Here is a 25,442-nt window from a genome sequence, read left to right on the forward strand (position 1 = left end):
GACAGGTTTTCAACACAGTATAAGGGCAACCAACAAGTACAAGACATAAAAACTGACATGATTTTTTAATGAGAAATACACCAAACTGAAGAAATTGTACAAATTGAAATAAAATAAAAAAAAAAAAAAATTGCATTATTCTTATAGTTTACTTTTTTACATAGACTTTTCCATTATTAACCATTATCTGGCTACTTCAGAGCAGGATCCATCTTTTGATAATTCATAATCAAATGTTTTCTGATAATTGCCTCAGTGGTCAAGATAGGGTTTGGTTCATCTGTTCTGTGGTCCTTTGGGCCTTGAACAGCCTCCTAACAGCCTAAAAAGACTGGACATGTTCATCTGCCAATCTACAGAGCTGAACCTCCACACATAATAAGGGTCTAGTCCCTTCGCACTACTATAAACAAGCACAATCAGTAATATGAATTGGTGCCTTGTCCTGGTTGTGTATCTGAAATAAAGGCAAAGGATTAATTACAAACATGAAAAAAGGTGAACAATCACGTTAGAAAACCCATACGGTAAATTAACAGTTGGGGATGAGGTTTTTGACTTACTTGAAAGTTGCTGTTGCAGCTGTCTGACCAGAGCCGCAGTCTGCTGCTGCTGTTGAGTCTGCTGCATTCCCTGTCGTGGAAACTAAATCAAGGTACAAACATTATAGATAGATAGATATAAACATATAGCTAGTCGATTATTTTAGTCCATTACCTAGAGGTGCCTACTACCTCTTTTGCCTCCCTGATTTTGAAACTTGTTTGGAGTGAAAAAAAAACACCAAAATGATAAGAGAGCGAAAATGACTGCAAGTTTAAGAGTTGTTTAATTATTTATTTTTTTTGTCCTGTCTGCATATCCCGTGAGTTCAGGGTCGCCACAGCGGATCATTGTCCGCATGTTGATTTGACACAGTTTTTACGCCAGATGCACTTCCTGACACAACCCTCCCCAATTTCTACCGGGCTTGGACCAGCACTGCACAGCTGGGGAGGGGAATGGGCTGTTAGGGGTTCAGTGTCTTGCCCAGAGTGGGGCAAGTTAAGCTGCTGCTTAAAAAGCCTCTGAGAGGCAACATATAGCCAGGGCCGGGGATCAAACCACTGACCCTGTGGTCTGTGGACGACTGCCTTTACCAACTGATCTACAGCTGCCCTTATGTTTACTTAATATCATTATTATATACACTATCATTATTATATACGTATTACTTGTTAAAAATAAAGAAACATAGCTCTCAGCTAACTATGTGTCTGAGCATTTAAGAAATTAAATACTTCAATATCACAGAGTTAAAAAAAAACTGATAGTTACTTTAGGATACCATCTGTGACTAAGACAATGTTTCTATGAATGACTTACAAAGTCAGGTACCGACTCAACATTTGCTTGCCATGTACAACCTGCAACAGCTAAACTACTCAAAGTTAAAGACCCCTAGATTTTGCCTACCATGGGTTGCTGTGGGGGCAGCGGCTGCATGCCCAGGCCTTGGTTCTGTGCCTGACCTGGTGGTGGCACTGCTGACACCTGCTGCTGCTGCTGTTGTTGTGGAACTTGCTGCTGAGGAGGAACCTGCTGAGGCTGGACCTGCTGCTGCTGCTGCTGCTGTTGCTGTTGTTGAACTTGCTGCTGCTGCTGCTTAAGTAGATAACAGCTGGCATTAGGCTGCAGACCACTTAATAATGTAAAAGGTTTGGTAAAGACTGTTTCTATGAATGTGAAAATGAATCATCCTAAAGCCTGGATTTTGAATTAAATGTGATTACAATATAAATGGCAGATTTTACATGTGTAAAGGCGTTGCTGTAATATAGTGCAGCTGAGAGGTCTGCACTAAGCAGCGAAAGCTAGACAGTCACATCGTATTTATTTTCTCCGCTTCTAGTTGCAGCTTTTCAGTGTCATAAGATATTGCCTCACCCTTACAAACAATTCAAATACACACCCTTGAGCTTCTCCTGTTTAATATTAATTTAAACACTTTTTAAATGACAACTGAAATTGCAAATATTTATAAGTAATCTGTATGTTCACAATTCCTTTAAAATATTTATAAACTGGTGTGGATTGGTCAGCAAAAATGTAGTCTTACACTCAGATTTTCCTGTACTCACATATCATATTCACAACCTGACTTGTCTGTGTTCAAATATTTATACATTTTCAAATTACTCTCTAGAGGTTAGTATAAAATATTTTTAAAAATTCAGTTGTGAAACATAGGATTAAGATCACAATCAGCAGTGATTGAATTTGGCCTTTCTTCCTTTGAAAATTACTCATGAAAACAAGAAATGGTCCTTGCATATATGAATGATAATACATACTCTGATTGCAGCTTGTCTGAGGTACTGTTGCTGCTGTTGTGCTGCTGCTTGCTGCTGCTGTTGTTGTTGCTGCTGCTGCTGCTGCTGCTGCTGTTCTGCCAACATCTGATTGGGTCTCAAGCCTGGATGGACACCTTGGCCTCCCATGTGGCCAAGGCCGTGCATGATGGGGTTCTGTTGGAGGGGCTGGTGGGCAAATCTGAGAAAAATCAGCATTGGAAGTGATGTAGTTAACATGAAATGAAGAACCTTTCAATGCAACAATAATGTTAACCTTCTCTAATGGGCCTTTCAAACACTACTAAAAAGGAAACAAATCAGCTCATTCCTTAACTTTACTCACCTCTGTGTATTGGGCATGTTGTGGGAGAAGACTGGAGCCTGCTGGTGAACATAGCCACTGGGCCTCTGCTGGATTTGCCTAAGAGGATCCACCACAGCTGGGTTGGCACCAGGATGGGTGCCCTGGAAGTTCTGGTTCACATAGGAGGAAGGAACTATACCACCACCTTGGGATGGATGCTGCTGCATCCCCATGTGTGATCCATAACTGGTATAGCCCTGAGATATGTTCTGATCATAGACAATGTTGGTAATTAAAACTATGATAAAAAGCAAACTATTCTTGAATGAGTGAGAGCTTCTAAGTTAGTGACCCCAGTAAAGACTATATCTACAATGTATTTCGGTGTGGACAGCAAACATTTAAGAATTGATCTGGAAAGTCTGATATGTAAAAAAACTTTTAGTGTTTGTGTGTATAAATAACTTGATTCATTGAGCACTTTAAAACAACTAGGTTGACTAAAGTGCCGTACAGGCTAAAAACATAAAACGAACAGAAATAAAAAACACAAAGTTTACAATAAACCAAATAAATCATGATAAATAACTGACTGATAAAATACTGTCAACAACTCAGACAAAGACCCTGTCAAAGACCAGGGAAAACAAAGGGGTTTTAAGAAGGGATTTGAAAACAGGCAAGGATGAGGCCTGTAATGTGCAAAGGCAGCTTGTTCCACAGTCCCCTCTGAGCTTACGTTTAGTTTTTGGTACATGAACAGCAGGCTGTGGGAGCACAGAGAGGCAAAGCGTGGCATCGCCATTTAAAACATTTAAACAAGAAACAGAGAGAGAAACAGAACAAGTTTAAAATGGATCCTAAAGTGCAGAGGCAGCCAGTGAAGTGAGGATAAAATAGAAATGTGCTCATATTTTCGAGTGTCAGATAAAAGATGTGTAGCAGCATTTTGGATGAGCTGCAGTCGAGAGACTAACCACTGCAGTAATCTAGCCGAGTGGTAACAAAGGCGTGGATCACTGTTTCAAAGTGCTGCCTTGTAAGATTGGGCATGACTTTGGCCAGCTGCCTAAGGTGGAAGAAACTAGAGTTAACGATGGATATGATTTGTCTTCTGAGCTTCAGATCAGTATCCATTTCAGAACACAAGGGTAATAATTTTGGAGTTGGTGTATTCAGCCTAGGGTTCCAAGTCTACAGGGGCAAACCCACTAATGTATTAGTTCCTAACACCATCAGCCCAGTCTTTGTCAAAATGTAAGAACTTTAGAGCCATCCAGGCCTCAAAACAGTCTGAGGAGCATTAAGAATTTTTTCCATACACCTCAACACTTGGAGATAATACTAGCAAAGTGTTTCCTTTTAGCATGTTTTACTGTAGACTAATAGAGACGCCAACAGTCTCAACATTTGAAAGGACAGTTGCAGTTTATCCCTTTTCCACCTGCGTTCAGCTCTGCGGCACTCCCACCTCACAGCACGAGTCTCAGCCAGCCAGGGCTCAGATTTAGCTTTAGGCTGCCTGATTTTAATTGGAGTCATGGCATCCAATACAGTGCAGCAGGTTGGGTTAAAGCAGGTGCTGAAAAGGACAGAGAACTGAGATGCAGCAAAGGGGTTAATAACACGAGAGTGCTGAGCAAGCGCATGATTTTTAACAGCGTTACAAGGCAGGGAAATGTTAAATACCACAGGCATATCTGATCTGAGAATACAGCATCAAAAATCTCCAAATAAAAAACTGTCAGACCATACGAAAAAAACAGATCAAGTGTGTGTCCACGCTCTTGTATGGGTCGAGACACAGACTGCACTAAAGAGAGTCAATAATATTTACCATAGGTTTGTCCGGGCAACACACATGAATGTTAAAATCACCAACAAGAGGGACCCAATTATATTTGAGCATGACCTCAGCCAGGAAGTCAGCAAAGTCATTTTTAAAATCCTTATTTTAATTTGATGATACAGCACAGGTTGAAAGCAGCCAAGCTTGATTAAACAAAGCTCCAAGCTGGAAAAAGAGGTGGACAGCGAAAGCTGTTTGCACTTATATACACTCCGGTAATTAGGTAATTCGCCTAGGCCAAACTTGGTAGGTGCCGGGGTGTTAGCAGACCAAGGAGCCCGGCTAAGACACTGCAGATTCCCTTTGCGCTGACGCGGGAGAGGAGAGGATGAGCAGCGGGCCTGGAATAGGTCGTAAGGGCTGACGATCAGTACCAACCAAGCGTAGACGGGCTCCAGTGAGCACCGCAAAGGAGAGAATGGAGGAGCTGGTCCATACTCAACAACTGTAACTGTAACTGTACTCAACAGGCCTTCAGCCTAACCAGCTTCCCTCTTCGGTTTCTTAAGCACAGGAGTGGGGACAAGGTGCGCTGGGATTTCTGATAGTAATGGAAGCAACGTTTAATGTTCATCCTGCATAATACACACTTAATTGTCGGCAGATGGCCTAAGATCCAGTAAGGTTTGGTGACCGTACACCAAGCAGAGTTTGCATTATGAAAGACGTGTCAGAAAGAGGACATGCTCGGAGCGACAAGCCACACACACACACACACACACACACACACACACACACACACACACACACACACACACACACACACACACACACACACACACACACACACACACACACACACACACACACACACACACACACACACACACACACACACACACACACGCCATCTTTCACCACAAATCAATTGTTATTGTAATAAAAAGGTGTCAAATAACATGTTTCCTAAGAAAAGAGGTTTCAAATAACTTATATACTGTATAGGAAAAGCAAAACAAGGTTTACCTGAGATGCCTGCATTGGGGTGTATGGTTGGTTGTGTGTTTGTCTCATCTGCTGCCCTATCACACCCTGATTCTGAAAATTTAAATAATTTAGAAAAGATTCCTCTGCCATAAATTAAACAGGGTTTTTCACAGTCAACATTATCACTACAAATTAACCACATCACACTCAAAAACTGAGTATAAGCAGTCATAGAACATATATAAACTATCAAGGTTAACTTTTCAGTTCTATTTGACTAGAAGATGGTGTTTATCTGTTGGTACAGAGTGACTCACCAGTCTGACCTGTAGCTGGTGACGGAGTATCTGACCCTGTGCCATGGTAGGTTGGGGCTTATAACCGATTGGATATTGCTTTTCCAGTCCCATCATGCCAGGCATGCTTCCCTGCATTCCAGGAATCATGCCTGGGTAGCTTGGTCGAGTGGAAATCATTTTGTTCATCTGTGGGTTGCGGGTAGGCCTGTATTGTGTTTCTAAACCCGGACCTCCTGTAGAAAACACGAATCGCGTATGTCACAACCAGATTGTATGCAAGACGGGTTTTTTTTTCAACTTCTATGCAGTGATCTGACCTGGTGGCAGAGGCTGGTTCTGTGTGTACATGCCCATGGTCTGGTGGCCGTAGGTCATTCTCCCATATGGGTGGGTCTGCATCAGGTCAGGTGGCATATTAGTCCCATAGCTCACACCACCTGGCGTACGGTTCACATAGTCCTGGTGAGAAGAAAAAGCAAAATGTATTACTTTTAAAACTGACTGACCATCATTTCTTGGACTGTAATGACAAATACCCTCTGAGTAAAATCATATTCACCATTTCCCCTGTGCCTCGATGACAGGCAAAAAGTTTTTTTAAAATGTAGTGATGCTATGTTCACGACTGATCTGGTTCTTTTTAACGTCTAGTAGGTATGTACGAAAGGATCCCGGTGCCGTTCTTGTTGATATTGCACCTAACTTTCACTGCCTGTCCAAAATCCACTCCACACCCTTATTTTACATCAGCCATTACCTTGAGATAGATGTGTTCACCTACTTAAGGTTGTATGATTTCTCCTTTGCTGTCCCTAAATGCACCATTTAATTTCCCCATTCTCCCCAGTTTGGTGAGAGTGAAAGCAACAGATGTGTGACATAGTCACATAGAGATTGAGTAGAGGGAGCGTGTGTGAATTAGAAATCAAACATTATTTTCTGATTGTTACACAGCTGATTTTCCTCCTGTCTGCTCCTCCCTGGCCTCTTCGCTCTGCAGGCGTAGTGCAAAGCGTACTGTACTATTTATAAAAATAGTACAGTTATACAGCCTCTTTCATAATTTAAACTAATAAGTATATAATGTAATTTATAAAATTATTATAATTAATAATATAATTTTGTTAGGTAGGAATCTGTTGTATATGCCATCGACATAAAGAGTCGGTTAGAAGAGGAACATATTATAAATACATCCTATTAATGCTACACACCTTGTTTTACTTAACTTTTACATTGCATTCACCGACCGAGGGAAAACACAGATATCGCTCTCAAACTATTAATTGGAGACATGACAAACCTCTGTCTTGGCTGAAGGAGTTTTCTTCTTCTTGTTGGATTTCTTCTTGTTTGAGTCAGGGGGCACAGTAGGCACATTCTTCTCTGGCTTCACTGCCTCCATTATCTTCTCTGGTTCCTGGGAGACTGGTGTCAGGGGCTCTTCCTCTTCTGGTGGTAGAGGAAGTGGCTCCAGGTAATAGCTGCGAGGTTTAGGCTTTAGGTGGGTGTGGTAGAGCAGGAAGCGCTGCTGCTCCTCAAATTTGGTGATCTTGCGGTCCACGCGAACTGTACCAAACCAGCCCCAGGAGAGAGGGGCAGAGTGTTTGAGACCCTCAAAGACATCCCACGGAGAGATCTTCTGTTTGGTTGATACTTGAAGGCCCTGAGGGACATAGCAGTACTATTTAATTCAAGAAGGCATGTGCTGGTAATGTTGACCGTAAACCTTAGAATATTTAAAAAAAGCCGTACTCATAAACACATTTCATTTAAAATCCTATTTTAGTAAACAAGATTTTTTGCTAATGCTCTGTGAATGTATGGCATGTAGTTAGTCTACTCTTCACCCATACAAAGAGCTGCTTTATTTTATTTGGTGCATAATATTTTGTTTTAGATTTAGTAGCAAGTTCTAGTGAAACTTCACTTGTGACTTTGCAGACACACATCAAGGAACATGAGCACGAAATAAAGCATTTACCTCCTTCTCAAACCCAGCAATCTTGTTACCCTTTGTGTCTATTAGCGAGCCTTGAGGTTCACAGGTAATAACATCACGAGTTTGCTTGGGCAGTGGCAGGAGCTGGCGAACTTTTTCCAAACTTTCCGACTGCCGATCTCCAAGCTCCTTCTGTTGGAATAAATGGGTACCATTGTGGAGAGCAGCAATTATGAAAATGTAATCAGGACAAATACAGACAAAGTAAAATCAACGTTGACTATTTTTCCACAAGAGAAAATCCATTTGCACTCTAGATGATCAATTGCAACTGCCTCACCTTTTGCTCTCTGTCATATTTTACTGTGAATTCTTTGGCAGGTTAGCTTCTACCTTGTGGGTTTTAACTTTTTTTGCCATGATAGGACTGTACACTGTTAACTGTTCTATAAACTTTTATGACATTCTATTCTATGACTGTTGTAAAAGCAAGCCATTACTGGCGATATTAATACAGGAAAAACACTTGAAGGTAGAAACACAAATTTTATCGAGGTAGTTTCCTGTTCTTACCCTGAGCTTCTTGACCAGGTTCATATAGGCCCTCTTATTCTCCTCCATGCTGCCCTGAGAGATACTGGACATATCAGCAGCTAGAGTGCCATTAATCAGCACACTCAGCATATCCAGTACTGTAGTGAAGAGTTCACTGTTTGGCAGAAACAAACATGAGTGTGAGACAGATCAAGTGGCTAATAACTGTACTGTCAAAATGATCTGTGTTTGGAAATAATAACTCAAGTGTCCAGTTAGAGCGACAACGTGTGTATTGCACTTCAGGAAAGTGTTTGTTTAATTTAGTCAACACTCACTTATTTGACTGCATGTCCACCGTGCCACTACTGATGATGTCGAGGAGTAGTACTGCCCACTCTGTGGTCTGTTGGGTGCTACGCTGCACCGTATCAAACATGCCACCCACCTTGTAAGGGTAAGAAAAATACTTGTATAAAAATACTTCTCTTTGCAACATGTTTAATTAAACCCAGGATTGGATTTAAATTACCATCAGAATTTTCTACTGATATACTATAATTAAACCAACCGGACCTGGAACTGGTAAGTGACACAAAATGAATGAATAAAACAAATTATTCATTGGTTTAAAATCACTGAAGCTTTCAGTGAAACTGAATACTGATGGTGTGACAAAAACCCCAAAAAACAAAGAACTCACCAGTTTCCTGTGCACGAAATGAATGTCAAAAACTATCTAGTAGCTTCTCATGGTAGCCAGGGCAAAAATTTCTAAAAGTTTTTAAGCCTTCTAAGGCTTTTGAGAAATTAAACACTTTACCTAAAAGTCAACACATTCAAGTCCAAAAATAAGATGGACATAAGTTCTTACAAGATTCAGGCGTAGTTTCAGAGCCTCGTGCATCATTTGCTTTGCCTTGCAGTCATCCTGATACTGGTCTTCTCTCCAGTTGGTAACAATCTGCTGCACTTGGCTGTAGAGTGATGTGAGGAGGCCTTCCCTCTGTTCATCCTGTCCTTTTAAGCAAGTCAGAACTAAAGAAAGGAACGGCTGCTGGCTCAGCAGAGACATACTAAAAAGGGAAAAATGTAGTTTCAAAAGGGAGGAAGATGTTAAGCTGGATAATTTTAATTATGTAGCATTCACAGCCCATAATTTTCCATCTGGTCATAAAGTTTGTTGGAGGGAAATAGTAGTTTTTACCTCACAGAACAAGCATAACATAACAATGTAGTTTGCTCTAGTGTCAAAGTAAAGTCCTTCACCTTTTCTGTTTCTGCCTGTCTCTCTCTTTACGTGACGAAGAGCCCACATGCTGTCCTTTCTCCAGCTCCTCTCCTGCCGCCTTTAGTACATGGCCCTGAACGGAGGTGGGCAGCTTGGCTATCAAGGGAGCCACCAGCCAAACACCTGACCGCTCTGATGAGCTTCAGATCAAAGTTCAAACACAAATGTCAGACATAAACATCACTGAATGTAAACCAAACAAAAAAGAAAAGCAAATAAAAGTTTCACCTTTCAGATGGGATTATACATTTAAAAATGTGTGTCTGGGAAGTTCGTTACAAAAAAGAAACAAACAAAAAAGAAATGTTGCAAGAAGCAGCACACACCTTAAAATAGGTTTAATCTTGCTTGTGGTGCTGTTGTTGTTGGATGCAGAACCACCTTGAACTGCTGCTCCATTCCCTGAGGGGTTACTGGAGTTCATCTCAGCTGATTTCTGAAACACCTCTATGGTGGCCTTGGCTATGTTCTCCAATAATGAGTACAGTTCCTGTTGAAACATAAAGCAGGGATATGACACACACACTCACATTATGCCTTGTACTTCAAAGCAATGGTTAAACAGACATTGTATAAAGCAACTTGCATTGTTTGTGCTTTGCTTGATCATCAGCTGCAGCTCTAGAGATGACTGTCTCATTGTCCATTGGTCCATGTTCTACAAAACAGATGAGATCAGGGTTAGTCAAACACATTCTTCTCAAATTGCTTGCCCAAAACCAGATTGTACATGTTGGATTCATGGTAATATCAGGGCAGTTCCTCAACCCCTGATTGAGCCAGGAGAGGGCAGCAATACCTCACAGATCTGACTGAAGGAAGACAATTTACCAACAGCATAATCAGAGATGGGCAGAGCTGTGTGCCTGCTTCAAATACTATCTGAACAAAAGATTCTTAGTTTACTCATGTAGAGATGATCTTTTACACATAAAAGAGACAGAAAGGAATTCTGTGTATTCTGGACCTGTAGAATGCGTTTGATGCGCTGCCTTTGAGGGTTGTCACCATCATCACTGTCCAGCTGGCGGTGAGGATAGCAAATAAGCTGCAGTAGCCGTTGGGCCTGAATGTTCACTAGCACAGGGTCTTGGAGGGCACTGCTGTCCTCCGACAGAGACTTTAGACAACGTTCTCCAACCCACTCCTGCAAAACAGAACAAGAGAAGTAGCACAGTTGAAATGTGAAAATGGTCAGTAAATTACATTTTTTTCCATGAGGACCTGAGTTACAAAAAGTTGTTTTAAGGACCAAGATGTTATAGAAAGTAGAGTTTACAGCATGCTAACATGCTTTAAGGATGCTCATAAATCATGAAAAACAAACTTATCCAAAGATGGACGAGGCAAGGGGTCATTTCCAATTAAATTAATTAATTTAAACGCACTAAAGTAACCAGGTGACTCACAGCTGAGCCACAGAAGAAAATGTCTTAATAAAATAATACAAATAAAATCTGCGGGGGACATCGCCTAGTTGATCTCTCCATCAATTTAGTCTTTTACTCAGCTGCTTGTCTCCAGCATTTTGTTATGCATATGCACTGTTGCAGAAAGCTAATTAGAAACCTGGCGATGCATGTAACAAGGCAGAGAAATCTGTGTTCTCCAACAGAATTCTACTTTAGGAAACCAGCGTTCCCATTTACATGACAGTTGAAAGCTGACTGTAACCTGGTTACTTATGTCCATATAAACAACCTGATTGCTTTAATGTCATTAACCCCATTTAATTTCCCATTCTCACCTGTTGGCAGATCGTCTTCAGAACATACTTTGCATAAACATCCAAGCTGGCTGTTTCTATAGAGACATTTCGCCCCTCTGAGATGTCATCAAGGCCAGCAGGGTGTGATAGACCTGAACCTCTTAGCTCAGCATCACCTGAAACATGAAGAGACCAGTTGAACCAACCAGTTTAACACATCATACCTGAAAGTAATTTTGGTCAGGTAATGATGTAAAACACCGGTAAACTGAATCTTACCCAACATAAAGACTGCTTTGAGAACAGCAAATACTGCTCCAACAACTATGCTGTTCTGTGAAGCAGCAAGAAGGTGGCGATCACAAGATGACCGAATACCAACTGAGGATTTATCTGTAAATTCACACAATCAGCATAAGACAAATGTTATAATTGTATAACAGGTAAAAAACAAAATGTGATAAAACATTTTTGGTTGCGTTTGCTACCTGACTTTACACCATCCTGGGGGACAGGGTTGCGTTGTGGCGTCTTGAAAAGGTGCAACAAAATCCTGCAGGTGAGTCTGGCTCCTGGCTCAGAGTCTTGCTCACTGCAGGCTGAATTGAAGTTTGGACATGTGCACTGATTAAAGTTTCCACATATCTTTGGGTACACAAATTACCACATAAAAGTCACACATCTAAATTTAAAGCTTGTCCTAGATAGACTTCTCTCCAGACAGGATGAAGTGGAATTTCTATGGCAGTAAGAACAAAGGATATACCAGAATCAAGAGCTGCTGGCATTTGGCATGTGTGTCACAGTTATAAAATGAGCCAAAACCAACCAAATGGCATGGCCGAATGGCGCTTGTGCCTGAACTGGGGGGAAAAAGATTAACAGCAGGAAGAAAGAGGCACTTCTCTGGCCACTGCACAAAGCACACAGGCGTCATGGACCCAGATCTAATATGCTGCATTTCCTCAGCTCTCTGATAGAAGTAATGCATTATACAGCTTGGTATTCCTTTCCAAGCTGCAATGCACTGCTCACTCATTTGTAGAATGCATAATAGGTTTGAGATTATATAGACTGTTGGAAGGAAGAGATGAATGAATGAATGAATGAATGAAGCACCCTAGTAAAGCTGTATTAAGGAGAGTAACAATTAAAGCATGGCTCTCAGTGGATGTGCCTGTGGAAATTCTCAATCATCCAGGTCATGGTTATCACAAAGGTGCAACACAGGGGCAACCTGATTCACTGGAAATTCTGGAAAAAGTGTCACCTATCATCTGAAATTTTCAATTAAACCAAACTAACATTGCGGGACTCATCTACGGTTAACAGTATAAACCACAAACAGAGGGGGTCAAAGACACCATTTACAATTTACCCATTTTCAATACTGTCCTGTCATCGCCAGCGAAGTATGCGATCCTTTCACATGTTGAATCATGTGACTCAAGCAACTCACAATCGCCAGGCAGACAAAGGCTTTGCAAACTGTCGACCAATTTGAGTTTAAATCCTAACGACTTCCCACTTTGAGTAGAACTGAAAAAGGCTTTGGAAGAGAGGTGAAAAATGTAGTTGCCACCGAACAAGCACCTCTGGGTCTTAATAGACAAATGGGCCTAATTTAAAGCAGGATGCATGTACCCCAGGTGGTAGTTGTGTGGTAGTTGCCAGGGGGTACACTATGTGCTGCATTTGAGTGCGAAAAGTTAATCAGCAGAAAGGTCTAAATAAAAGTAATTGATGAATAGTTGAAACATGAACGATACATTATTACAAAATAAATATAAAGAATGGATCCTTACCTGCATTGAGGAGAGAAGGAATAGCCACACAGCGAACCAGATCTTCTAGGAGCAGACATTGTCTAGCAATTAGTATGGCTACGAAGGTTGCCAGGGAATCATGGAAAGACAAATCGCTAACCTGAGAAAATGAGATGAACTTTAAAGTTATTGCTGTGTGAAAGAGAAAATATTATGGTTAAGAATCAAAACCAGTGTCCAGAGAACATTAGAATTGTTCATTTGACCAGGCAAGCCCTAGATAAAAAGGTAAAGTTAAACCACAACTTACATCTACGTTACACAGCAAATCATTGAAGCCACAGTTGCCATTGTTAGAGGAGCAGCAGAGAGCCTTGAGGATGCCAAGCCACTCAGCACTCAGTGAGCGACAATATGCTGTCAGCTCTGCACACAGGATCCCAATATCGTTCACCCTGAAAGCACAATGTTCAATATAAAAAAAACTGTCCAACAAAGAGCTAGTAGTCTGAGCCCCACATACAATGTAATCAGAGACAATGTAGCCCACCTCTCAGGGTCCCTGTGGTCCACACACACATCCATAAGCACATTACAGACAAAGCTGTAGCGGTTAGCTGGGCTGTCATTGAGAATTTTTCCCACCATGGAGTGGTTGAAGTTGTGGGCTGACGGGTTGGCAATGGCCTCTACCATGAACACAGGATCCCAAAGCATGTTGGAGTCCGACGGGTCAATGTTGCAGTAGATTGAGTTTTTCACTTTGGAGCAGAACTCACTGAGACAGAACAGGACAAAGGAGAGAATAAGGGGTTCAATGGGTACAGAAAATTAAAATTAAATTATAAAACCTTTGGTGATAGATGATTAACTTTATGCAGCTGATTGACAGAAGTAACTGAGGAGGACAACGGGACTAGAAAAAAAAGGCATGCAAATCCTATATACAGACGATAACATGTATACTGTATGTAAATTTTAGGATTATGTTGTCCCATGATTTACTATTTGAGATAGTAATTCCTCCAAAGTTAGAGACCCATCTTTGAGCAAATAATTAAAGAAGGCACTGCAGCAGAGCTAAATATGCATTTTTGATAAGCTAACTTAAGACAATCATTTTTAAATAGCTTAAGATTTCATTCTACCTGAAGATCTCCCCAAACTTGTTCTTGAGGTGGCTGCAGGAGGTGTAAAGGTCATACAGGTACGCCAAGATACAGCGCTCAGCAGAGGAGCAGTCTGCCGGGTTCACCCCGGATTTCACTACAATGCGCAACCTGTGAATACATGTGGACACAGTTACACACATGATTCAGCAACTCATATCTTATATCTTCATATAACTCATAGTCTGACATTTTTGGATAAGCATATCACAAAATAACTATTCATTTAGCTTTTGCAACGTCAGCCCAACTGTTACTTTTAACTGCATAGAAACTTTTAAAGGTTATATTTATCTTTAGTTATCAAGACATTCATCAAATAATGGATTAGTATTAACCTTAAATGACTTTAAACAAGTGCAACACCAGAAGGAGCTTAAATTCCTTGAAAGAGCATCACAAACAACTGTAGTTTAAAATCAGTAGGTGGATTCTTTAACTTGCTGCTGCAACCATAAATATTCTTTTTACTACTTTAATTTAAAATTATTTAATTTAATAATGTCCTAATCTGTAAAGGATCCAATCGTAATTTAGTTAATTTTGCCTCTTGTACAACACAATATAACCACACACACAAAAACAAAAAAGATTCGTAGATGTCCTGTTGGTAAGCAACATACCCATCAAAAACTTGCGCTGTCTGCTCAGGATTGAGAATGAGGCAGGAGTGGTACCTCCTCAGCACAGCTACAATGCACAGACACAAGCTGGTGGTGTAGCTGCCGACCAGACTGGACGACTTCAGCAGCAGCTCAGCTTCCACCAGACTCAACTCATTCAGGAGCTACAAAAACACACATACACAATCATCGGATTTTATTTCAAAAAATGGGTGAAAGGAGATGCATCTGGATTTAAATGACAATAGTAATGAAGGTGTTTATACCTGAATGGCAAAGTCTATGAGGCCACTAATGTTGAGGGAGTACTCCATGAGGTCAAAGATAAACTGAATGTGCTGGACGAGAGGCAGGTGATAAGACATCCCTAAGGCAAAGCTGGTGATCTGTTCCAGCACATTTCTGGACACCTGTGCACACACACACACACACACACAAAACAACAGAAACGGTTAACATTAAGAAAAAAAAAAAACAGTAAACAGAGGTCCAACACAGCAGGCAGCCATTCGGTAGAGCTCCATCACGGTCTACATTTAAATTAACTAGAAACATTCAAACAGACCCGCAATACAAAACACAAGCATTGTGCTGCTAGAAGGAGATTTGGGCTGTTGAAGTAACGTGGATGCATGAAGGGAAAAATTAGCAAAAGCGAGAATTACAATTCTGTCTTGCTGTCATAAAGCTGGAGTAAATATCTCTGCTCTCTTATTCAATAAACCTAGATTAAACTGATTAAACATATCTAATAAATAAATGATGAATTTAAAGTGTGTGTGTGAAATTTAAACCAAATTATATCCTATAGCTTAACAGTTATTCTTCCAAAATCAATGGCTAAATTAACAAACATTTACAGTGTATTGCTGGGAGTGTGATGAATAACAAAAAAGATCAATAGCGCCCATCAGTCCATCAAATATGAAGCTATAGAAAAGCATTTATGCGAGCTTAACGTAACGATTAGACCATGAGGAAACAGCCTTGCTGAATAAAAATATCCTCTAACAAACAGATGAGAGTGGCATCGATCTACTCTCTGCATGAAAGCAAGTGTGCTTCCAAAAGGTCATTCCTTCAACACACACAGATACAAACACAAGCTGTCGCTATTGGAAATTTGTTCTTACATATGAAACCAATAGGTTACATAAACAGATAAATCCCCGAACATTATAACAGCTTGCAGACTTTTTTACATCTGTAAATAGTTGTGTGCACACGTGACCATTGAACAATTAATTAAACCCTTAACACCTAGAAAGAATGTTTCATCCATCCATCCGCTAACTGTAACTGCTTATCCTGTGTAGGGTCGTGTGGGGCTGGAGCCTATCCTAGCTGAGAGGCGGGGTACACCCTTGACAGGTCGCCAGACTTTCTCTGAGGCAGATAAAATATTTTAGACTTTCATAATTTACGACCCATTATTGACTGTCATGATCAGCAGCATTCTCTTTGTAGCAAAGAATCTGCCATCTACAATTTTTATACATTATTTTAAAAAGTGCCTTATGCATTCAAATTGATTTCTCTTCTAAAATGTATAAATACAAACTAGACACATTCAAATTAGACCTTGGGAGGTCTTATTTTCAGCTGCTATAGTATTTGTGTTAACTCCATTGCAAGTCCCCCAAACCACTGTATCATCCCTACATACTCTGAAACATGGCAAACAGGAAGATGTGAAGGAATGAGGATGTCTTGTCTAACCTGCGAGGTGACCTGGTGCTGGTCAAAGTGGGAGAGATGCTGGAATTTGGAGAAAATATCTTCTGCAGTGGGAAAGGCCTCTGGCTTGCTCCTCTTTCTCTTTTGTCCTTCTTCCCCTCCTGTGTACGAGAGACAATGAAGAGAAAAGGAATAAGAGGGACAGCATAAGCTTATAACTGGTCAGCAGTATTCTTTCAAGTCTGCTGAAGAGGCCAGCCGTGAAATCAAGTTAAGCCAATGATCTGTTATCTTATTTCCAGCCTACTTCGATTTGAAGCTTCACTGCAAAAGCCACTACTTTAAAAAGGCATGTAAAGAAAAGGGACTGGAACTTCCCATTTAAAAAGAGACAACTGTGAGCTGAAGGTCATCATAAGCTCGCAGGACTGTGCTAAGTTGACACAAAACAATCCAATCTATGCAATTATAACTCTGAAAACCTCAAATCACCTTAGAAATGTCACATGTATTTGAGATAAAGTGGCTCTGAACAGATGAGAGCTATTAGCATAGAAATTGGGAGAAAAGAAGATTGAGTGATGAATCCCCCTAGGGTTGATAAAGGACCAAAAAGCTTGTTCTTTTAGGAAGGACAGGAGAAAGAGAATGCAAATGTGAAATATGTTTTAAAAAATTGTTAGGAAGATAACACTGACACTGTGGGAAAGCAAGCACCCAATCTGCATGTAAGCAATGTTTTTCAAACAGAAACATATATAGTCAAAAACTTTGTGACACACAACAAAATTACAAACCGACTTAACTGTCATATTTAAACAAGAAAATGTTGTTTCTAAAATAAAATGAATTTAAAATGTAATGGCAGACACTTAGTTAAGTTAATGTAGAACATCAAATATACGGGAAATATACAGGACATCAGTCAAAAGTTGATGAAACTGAAAAACACAGTTACCTGTTTCTGCTGTACTTTTGCGGTTGAGCACCTTCAAGATGTCTTTGGTAATTTTCTTGATGGTGTGTCGCGCCTCATCTCTCAGTTTGCCCACACCGTACAGAACCACCAACCGCTGATTGCACTCATGGCTGGCACTCTCCTCCTAGAGACCAGAGCAGAAAGTCAAAGAAAGGCCCTCATAAGCTGTGTGAAAAACTAAAAAAAAAACTTTAGAAATATTTTGCCTAACCAATATGTGGATTTGAAATAACTGATATCAAATGATATTATAGTGTAATTGAACTGAAGTCCAGCCACCAGTAGAAAACATGGCTTTTGGAATAACAAAGCTTTTAAACAAATATTGCCAAAAATGGTTTGATCCAAAATAATTCCACCAGAAGATCTTTTGCATGCACAGTTGACAGGCTTAGTTTAGGCTGCTGTACAAACCTATGCTGAACTGGACTGTTGGAGGAACATTAGTTAAACATTTCTTTACAAAACAGTTTGGAATAAAATGAACATGTCCTCAGCTTCATGCCTCAGTGGTGTGCTTTTTTTCCCCTCATTTGTTCATTTTTGTACAGCCACAGAGGTCTAGGGCACAGACAATTAAACTAACTTCCTTTCACTCCCACACATCTGACCAGTTACTACTGCTTAATTGTCAAAGAGTTGCAGAAATTGCTGGCAGGGTAAAAAGGTGAGAGGGAGAGAGGATTTCTGAAGCTGCTGACTATAACTTCTGATGAATCATATTTGTACATTAAATCTTTATTAAGTGCAGTCATACTGGATTTAGATTTAACATAGATGATCCACCATAAATATCCAGCCAAGACTTTGGAGAAGAGTCTACTATATTTTAAGAAAAAAACACATCCATAACAATCCAAAAGCATAATTTTTAATTGCCAGCCATTCTTACCTGAGGAATAGGGAAGTGAGTGGCATACTGAATGTGGCGGGGTTGCTCATACAATTGAGGGAAGGCAGGGTCCATGCCCTTATCCTTACAGCTGGCCTTGCTCTCCTGCTCTGGTGCAGGCTTCTCAGGAGAGGGGGTGCCCTTGGACTCGCAGTGCATCGGAGGAGAGAACATCTGCAAGGCAAAAGAAGGCTGAAATTACTTCATGCAAAAGCGCAAAAGACATGAGAATAGAAACTGAGAAAAAAAAAAATAAGACAATATTTACATATGCATTAGGCCAGGAAATATAACATGTGTAGTACTTGTTTACCTCATCAAAATTAGCACTAGAGTTGTGATCAATTTCCATCGACTCTGACAGACCAGTATCCTGTTCAGGAAACAATAACCTCACATTACCATTTTACACTTACACCATTATTCTGGAATGCAGCACAAATGACTCATCACACCCCACAACACCAGATGCCTCCAACTTGCCTCCATCTTAACACTGCTGCCTGCATCCTGCTCCTTGCGATCTGATTCATCAGAGGGCTCATCGCTGGGGGATCGCGGACGCGGCAGGTGGGAGTCAGAAGCCAGGTCACCGCGGGAAATTAGAGTGCACATGTAGATGTTGTGGGAAAAGACGTCGTGACGGATGAGCTCACAGAAGAGCAGAACCAGGTTGGAGAACTCCACACGTTCACTTTCATTCCCAGGCTCCGCTACAGAGAGGCAGAGGATTTGAATAATTTAACAGCAGGATCCCCTTTCCAAATCATTTATAATAAATATGCACTGGGTAATGAAATAAGAGACAAAAGGATATAAAGTTCCTTCAATATTAGACTGTGATTGAGTTTGACACATTTGAGAATCACACCCGGAGGAAATGAAGAAAAGAAAAAGAACGACTCACTCAGTACAGGAGCCTGAGTATCGAGGAACTGCAGCAATACATCCTGAAAAACTGGAAGTGTGGCAGCCGAGAGGGAGCCCGAAGATACGGAGCCCTTCTCATCCACCACCTCTGACTCACCACACCGCTGCAAACACACAAAAAATGAATAAATGGCAATTGTAGAAAACCACTTTACAATATGGTCTTATTCGAGTTCAAGTTCATCTGGGTCTACAGATGCCACCAAACATGAATTATACAGAAGTATCATTACAAAATTAATTTGCAGTAATTAATCCAAGACAAAATACCATGTAGGATGCAGGAAAATCCATTTTAGTGGAAAGGCCATGACACACCAAGCTGATGGTCAGCTGTTAGGTGATCTGGGAAAAGTCCCACTTACATGACTTAGATGGCTTATTAGGAATTCGATATATTAAGTCGGTGTCTGCCCACCACTGAATGTAAAAAATCTGGATGGCTTTTCAACTTAGCCAATCAGTACACGAGAAAAGAGAAAAGAGTATTAAGAATGCCAGTACAACTTGTACCATCCTTGATTCAAAGTAATTCTAAACCATTGGTCGTAAGAAAGAGTGAGATGAGAATGTTAATCTAACGCTGCTATTTTTTACAGTTACAGTGTACATATGCAATCTCAGGTCTTTGGCTTCTCTTCCTCTAGCGAAAGCACAGAACGTGCAGCGCTACATTGTCATCAGCTCTTGTTCGAGTGTCGCTTGTCGGCCCAGAAAAGGCCACATAAACAAACAAAACAGTTTGTCTTTGTCAGCAATTGTTCTATAACAGGGCGTCAGCTTAACAGAGCTAGAGATGTTGTCAAGTGTTGAGTTGTACACAAACTGAGTAGTATTGCCCATCGGTGCAGTTACACTTACTCTGACTTCAGGTCAGCAGTTTTTGGACTTTTGGTTTTTCATCTTTTTATATACTTTCATCTCTTCATCCCTCTAAAAATGCTTTTAATCAAACAATCTTATTGGAAAGGTGTGTTCTTTGATTAGATTTCCTATTACTTATATCCAGTGCTTTATTTCGTACTGAAACATTGGGAAGACTAAAGTCAGCTGAGAGTCAAAGTGTCTCTTACCTCAGCTTCTATTTCAGCCTGTCTCTTTTCCAGCAGCTTGGCCACAACCATGGCCCTGTGTCTCCCAGAACGCTTACAGCAAACTGCCCATTCACAAAGCAAGGTCACCACTGCATCATCATCTGGTGACATCTGATCAGAAACGTACAATGTGAGTCAGCACAGCTAATTAAATACCTTTGGTGCCAAATTTTATCCTCTGGTATCAAATGGTATCAGAAAAGTGAAAATGGCAGCATCGAAATATGGCGGCAGTTGTTAAACTTGGTTTTTGTAATATTTCATTCAAAAGAATCACACAGTTTTCATGTTTTATGCATTTACAAAAACAAAAAAAAGAGAGAGAGAGAGAACCAGGGAATCAATCCATACCTCGTGGCCATCTTTACTTTGGCCTGACCCAAATATTCGATTGTATAGTGAATCCAGTGAGTTGTTAAAGTCAGATTTCTCAAAGCTGTGGTTATCTAAAACCTCCAGGGTGTGCAGAACCCTACCGATAGTGAACCCTGGCAACAGATTACAGAAATCATCTCAAACTTGACCAAACCTGTAGTATTGTGCTGTCAACATGCGTAAGCAGAGATAAAGAATCAGCTTTCCTACCTGCTGTGGTCTCCTGGCACTTATCAAATGACCACCTGAACTCCACGGCCTGGCCTCGCTCCTTAATTTGTTCTTCGATTTCCCTTAACTTTGCACGGACCTGTGATGAAAGAAATGTTCAGAAAATAGCCTAATTTTCCTCTGTTTACTGGATTGTCTTATTTTACCTATTCCAGTTACTTCTCTGTGCCTAGAACGACTTCTGTTCTGTTCTCTGCAATGTTTTGTCTTGTGTTTCAGATTTAATAATGTTTAATAAAACCTCAACTGAGAGGGTTTTGTGCTGTGCACACAGATTAACGAGTGTGTTGACTTAAACAGAAATGTAAGTAAACTACATTTATACGGTCTGAATGTACCTGCTGGGTAAAGGCAGTACTTCCTCCTGGCATTGGCAAGCTGGAAGGGGCAATGGGAAGGAGATCCAATGGGGAACCGGTCTTGTTTCTGCTGTCTGTTAGAGAGTAATGCCACACCAGAGCACTGGGACAACATAACACTATGCTCTGATGTGACAATTACAAGACATAAATAATAACAGAGAGAAAAAACAAGTTGGATTATTAAAAGCTGTGCTTTAGGGGGCCTAAAAGAACTGCATTAAATCATATCTAATAAAGCATGGAGAAAAAAACGCCTCATATTCCACATATTGATTAAATAATAGCTCAAAATAAAAGATTAATACCTGTAACATGCAGCTGAGACCAAATACCAGAGGCCTGTGTAGAGGGCAGATGTAAAAATCCGTGAAGGGTGTCTGGGGCTGGTTCCCACCTGCTGGCTGCGAAGTTGGAGTAGGAGGCAGGGCGTTACCCTGCTGCGTCAAGATGCCATGAGCTGGATGTCCTCCTGTGCCAGGACCCAGGCTCCCATCACTTAGCAACAGGTTGAGGCGGCGTGTGCAAAAGTAAGCCAGTCTCCGTGACAAATAAGCCGACTGTACAAATTCACCTGAGTACTGAAGGACGAAGTAGAAATTCACAGCATTACCCACAGCCGTTTTTATACATTAACGAAAATCAGCTTAGGAAATATAAAAAAAATAAGATGCTGTGGTCCCAGAGGCCACCGTGGGAAAAGGACAACACCAGAAAAGTTTCACCACGGATTCATAACAGTTGTAACTGCTGCAACGGTGAATAACTACGTAAATATTAATTCCACATTTCCCAAATGTAACCCATCACACCATGTTATGTGAGACCTATGTAGATGTTGAGAAGGTAGTAAATGCAAAGAAATGATTTACCTGTAGTAAAAGGGGGAGGAGAAGTCTGAGAAGTTCATCTTCACCAGGTCTGACCTTCTCAAAACACTCCAGCACCCATGTCAGGAACTCATGTCGATCAAGCATACCATCCTTAACACAGAAATCAGATACCAGTGCATCTTAACATCAAGTGGATGATGTTTGATGAGAAGAACTAGAATTTATTTATTTATGGGTTCACAGGTTGAAATATTCAGTGATCACCACTGAGGAATAAGGCAGTTCAGAAATAGCAATCTATTTCTTATTGAATCAATAAATAACTCTCTCCAAATTTAAAGTGACAATTTTATTTATCGCTCACAGAAAAACAATCACATTACTTTTTGGATGTGTTTTTTAGAATTCCAAAAAGACAGACTTTACAGTTGGCACATTTTCTCCAGACGTCAGCTTGCCACAATGCTTTATTTTCCCTGATACTTTCTGTGGATTTGTTTAAAACTGATTTGAGCTTGTTTAGCCTAAAATCAACCTCTTTATTATAGCTTGCAGCCTTTATATTGCTTTGTATTGTGTTATTCCAGAAAACGGTAAGCAAAATGTATAAACGGTGAAGTAAAATTAACTTGTAATAAAATGTTGTTGGTGCTGTTGTAATGCAAATAACACCCAAAACTATTTTCAACAAAGCAGTAAGAAAATGACAGAAGATCCAATGCAGAAACATTCCTCGGAAAACCACTGTGATTACAGTGACACTGACCTGAAACATAAACATGGCCAGCTTCTCATTGTACTCCCACTGCTTCATGGCTGTTTCCACATCGGCAGGAGTGGATGGTGGGGGTGAGCTGCAGCCTTGATTGGGAAACTGTCTGTAAAAGTCAGCCACCTTCTGAAGCTGCTCCCACAGGTACTTTGTTATAATCTGAGTCCATTCTACACAAACACAAAACAATATTTCAAAGCCACAGACAAGTCTACTGAAGGTCAGAGGCAATATCTACTGAATGTATAATCCAGGGCAGGGTATCCTTTAAAACAAACAAACAAACAAACAAACAAACAAACTTGTGTATCAGCATTACTTGCTTACCTATACAAGGATCAATCACATGTCTCTTCTTAACTTTAGTTTCTGTGATGGCTGCGTGATACGCACAGGTCATCTTGATCATCCATGCTGAACGCATGACAGGGACGGAGTACTTGGCCAAGTATCCAAAAACCTCCTCCTTTTTGCTAAAGATCGGAACCTGTAACGAGTACATTTTGTGTGCATCAGTAATGTTGAGTGAAACACCACTAATACAGCTCATGATACACCTATAAAAACAAAAAGGACTCTGCTACAACACAAAGATCAATGTAGTTTACTATATGTTGATTAATACATATAACAAGCATAGCACTGCACACCACACAACATATATGATTTCTGAACATAAATTCTGGAAAATGTGCAGGATGAAGGGTCCACTCTATCTGAATTAAAATAGTATAAGAGATAACACTTGAGAAAAAAGCTGCAAAGGGGCACACTAAGAATTATTTTAACAGTTAAAAATAAAGGTCTTACCTTTTTTGCCAGTTGTATTAATGGTTTAGTCCCAGCTAAATCTGTGAACCAATTATTGATTGAGCTCTGTGACCTCGCTGTGACGAGCCAGAAATTATCCTTCTGGTTGACCTGTGGTTTACGCTTCCCTGTGTCTGGAAATGTGTTGTAACGCAGCTTCTCTGCAATGATGCTGCTGAAATTTGAACTAATCTGGAAAGAATTAAGAGTAATATGTTAGACGACCAAATATATGAAAATCATTCAACAAGCAGCATGCAGGGTTAAAGTGGCAGACTCTTTACCTTTGAAGGGTTGAAGTTGACATTTTTGGCACTGCCATGTTCATCCCCTGACACCGCAGGTTGGTTATTGAATCCTTGCTTCACATTCAATGCAGTCAACTCATCCTGAAACAAACACACATTTCAGTGCACATTCATAAAAAAATGTTTGAAGGCAAATTCACTAGTCTTATCCCATGGACAACCATGTGATGTGTCACATTAATGCATCTTTTGTAGTGCTGATTGCTGCCCATTTCATCTTTATGTTTTTTTACATACACTGTCCTCATAAATCTTTCACTTGAATAACATCCAAATATAATGTAATTCTGTATGCATTCCTCTATCTATATTTATGACTTTGTAGTCGTATGTGTTTTTTCATCTGTATAAATAGCTGTGCACCAAATCAACAAGACAATTTCCTTGTTGGAGACAACCAACTTGGAATAAACCTATTTTTGATTTCAGTTCTACTACCATATGTCGTGGGGGTTTTTTTAATCTTAGATAAGCTATCAGTGGCTAGATCAGATTATGCTACTGAGGTTCCTGACACCAGAAATATGCACATAGCTGTAAAGAAATGCTACCAGGAAAACATTGCAGATATTTGCTGACAGACTTGACAGGATGCCCCAGAGGCAAAGCAAATATTTTTCATCTATTCTAACAGCATCTCTTGGGTTAATGATAGACCAGGACCCACTTCTCAGCTAGGCCAAACTCCACTCTTAAAATTAGGCAGTAACGTTATAAGTTAAGCTTTATTAGCAGTTGGAACAACATGAAGCTTAGTTGTGTAACGTTAGCTACTATTAACTCGTTGGAGCAAAACAGTTACCAGTCACGCACAATCCAAAAAGCAAATGCATTTATTGTTTTTCTTTCACAAATCCAGGTGCTGGCCGCTGTTAATATTCCAGTGCATAGCATCGGGCAAGCCGTGAGATAGCCCTGGCAAACTCTGCTATTTACCGAAGCAGTTGTTTTCCAGGTAAGCTGGAGCGCTAGCTAACAAACTGACAACCAACACTGGGTGCTGTTCATTGTTATTGCTAGGCCCCAATCGGCTGTAGGGCTTTCCAAACAGGCTAGCTTGTGTTAGCTCGCACTGCTACTTAGCTGAAAAATGCCTTCAAAAATGTTTTTCCTGGGCTTTAAGGTTGAAAAATCTAAAATCTGACCTCTTTTTGTTTTGGATCTTGAGGATAAACGTCCGGAGGGCCGAGCCGGGGCCGCTTTAATGGCCGGTGTTCGTAACTTAAGATCCCGAAAGCAGCCATCATCCAGCGGCATCACAGCCAGGGCTTTCCTCCTCCCCAGCAACCGGAACCGAGCTAGCAAAAAAACAAACACACTTCCGGTACCACTTCGGCTGCAAACTTCACATTAAAGGTCTTACACGATAACGCTCCCCCAAAAGTGAAAAAAGGGGTTTTAATTATAAAGCCATCTGCTAAAATCACAATAAAATAA

At 40.5% G+C, this 25,442-nt stretch overlaps 1 protein-coding gene across 2 annotated transcripts; it reads right to left on the reverse strand.

Moving 5' to 3' along the window:
* Positions 1-50: 50 nt before the first annotated feature.
* med12 (mediator complex subunit 12) lies at positions 51-25,297 on the reverse strand. 2 transcript variants are annotated; one of them, XM_067519197.1, is made up of 43 exons: positions 25,151-25,297; positions 23,982-24,086; positions 23,698-23,889; positions 23,215-23,374; positions 22,882-23,057; positions 22,155-22,265; positions 21,591-21,863; positions 21,262-21,408; positions 20,903-21,002; positions 20,669-20,805; positions 20,297-20,428; positions 19,201-19,327; positions 18,777-19,006; positions 18,607-18,666; positions 18,294-18,467; positions 17,381-17,525; positions 16,465-16,583; positions 15,012-15,155; positions 14,746-14,909; positions 14,102-14,233; positions 13,504-13,731; positions 13,264-13,408; positions 12,993-13,113; positions 11,676-11,786; positions 11,467-11,580; positions 11,227-11,363; positions 10,447-10,626; positions 10,066-10,137; positions 9,806-9,969; positions 9,458-9,619; positions 9,063-9,264; positions 8,527-8,636; positions 8,228-8,363; positions 7,697-7,846; positions 7,016-7,378; positions 6,030-6,171; positions 5,740-5,945; positions 5,453-5,524; positions 2,677-2,906; positions 2,334-2,532; positions 1,456-1,644; positions 564-645; positions 51-457 (listed from the first exon to the last, which is right to left on the reverse strand). In XM_067519197.1, the coding sequence occupies exons 1-43, from the start codon at positions 25,250-25,252 to the stop codon at positions 420-422; spliced, it is 6,483 nt and encodes a 2,160-aa protein (XP_067375298.1). In that variant the 5' UTR covers positions 25,253-25,297; the 3' UTR covers positions 51-419. The 2 variants fall into 2 exon arrangements, with proteins under 2 accessions (XP_067375298.1, XP_067375297.1); XM_067519196.1 differs by having other exon boundaries at positions 5,731-5,945.
* Between the last annotated feature and the right edge of the window lie 145 nt (positions 25,298-25,442).

This window comes from Channa argus, chromosome 10 (assembly GCF_033026475.1).
Source record: "Channa argus isolate prfri chromosome 10, Channa argus male v1.0, whole genome shotgun sequence".
NCBI classification, from domain to species: Eukaryota; Metazoa; Chordata; class Actinopteri; order Anabantiformes; family Channidae; genus Channa; species Channa argus.

Excerpts from the sequence above, each read along its gene's own strand:
- med12 (XM_067519196.1), bottom strand. The coding sequence starts at position 25,252 with ATGATGGCTGCTTTCGGGATCTTAAGTTACGAACACCGGCCATTAAAG. Across the intron at positions 16,584-17,380 it reads CAAAAGTACAGCAGAAACAG|GAGGGGAAGAAGGACAAAAG; the intron begins GTAACTGTGTTT and ends TCTCGTACACAG. Across the intron at positions 13,114-13,263 it reads ATTTGCTGTGTAACGTAGAT|GTTAGCGATTTGTCTTTCCA; the intron begins GTAAGTTGTGGT and ends TCATTTTCTCAG.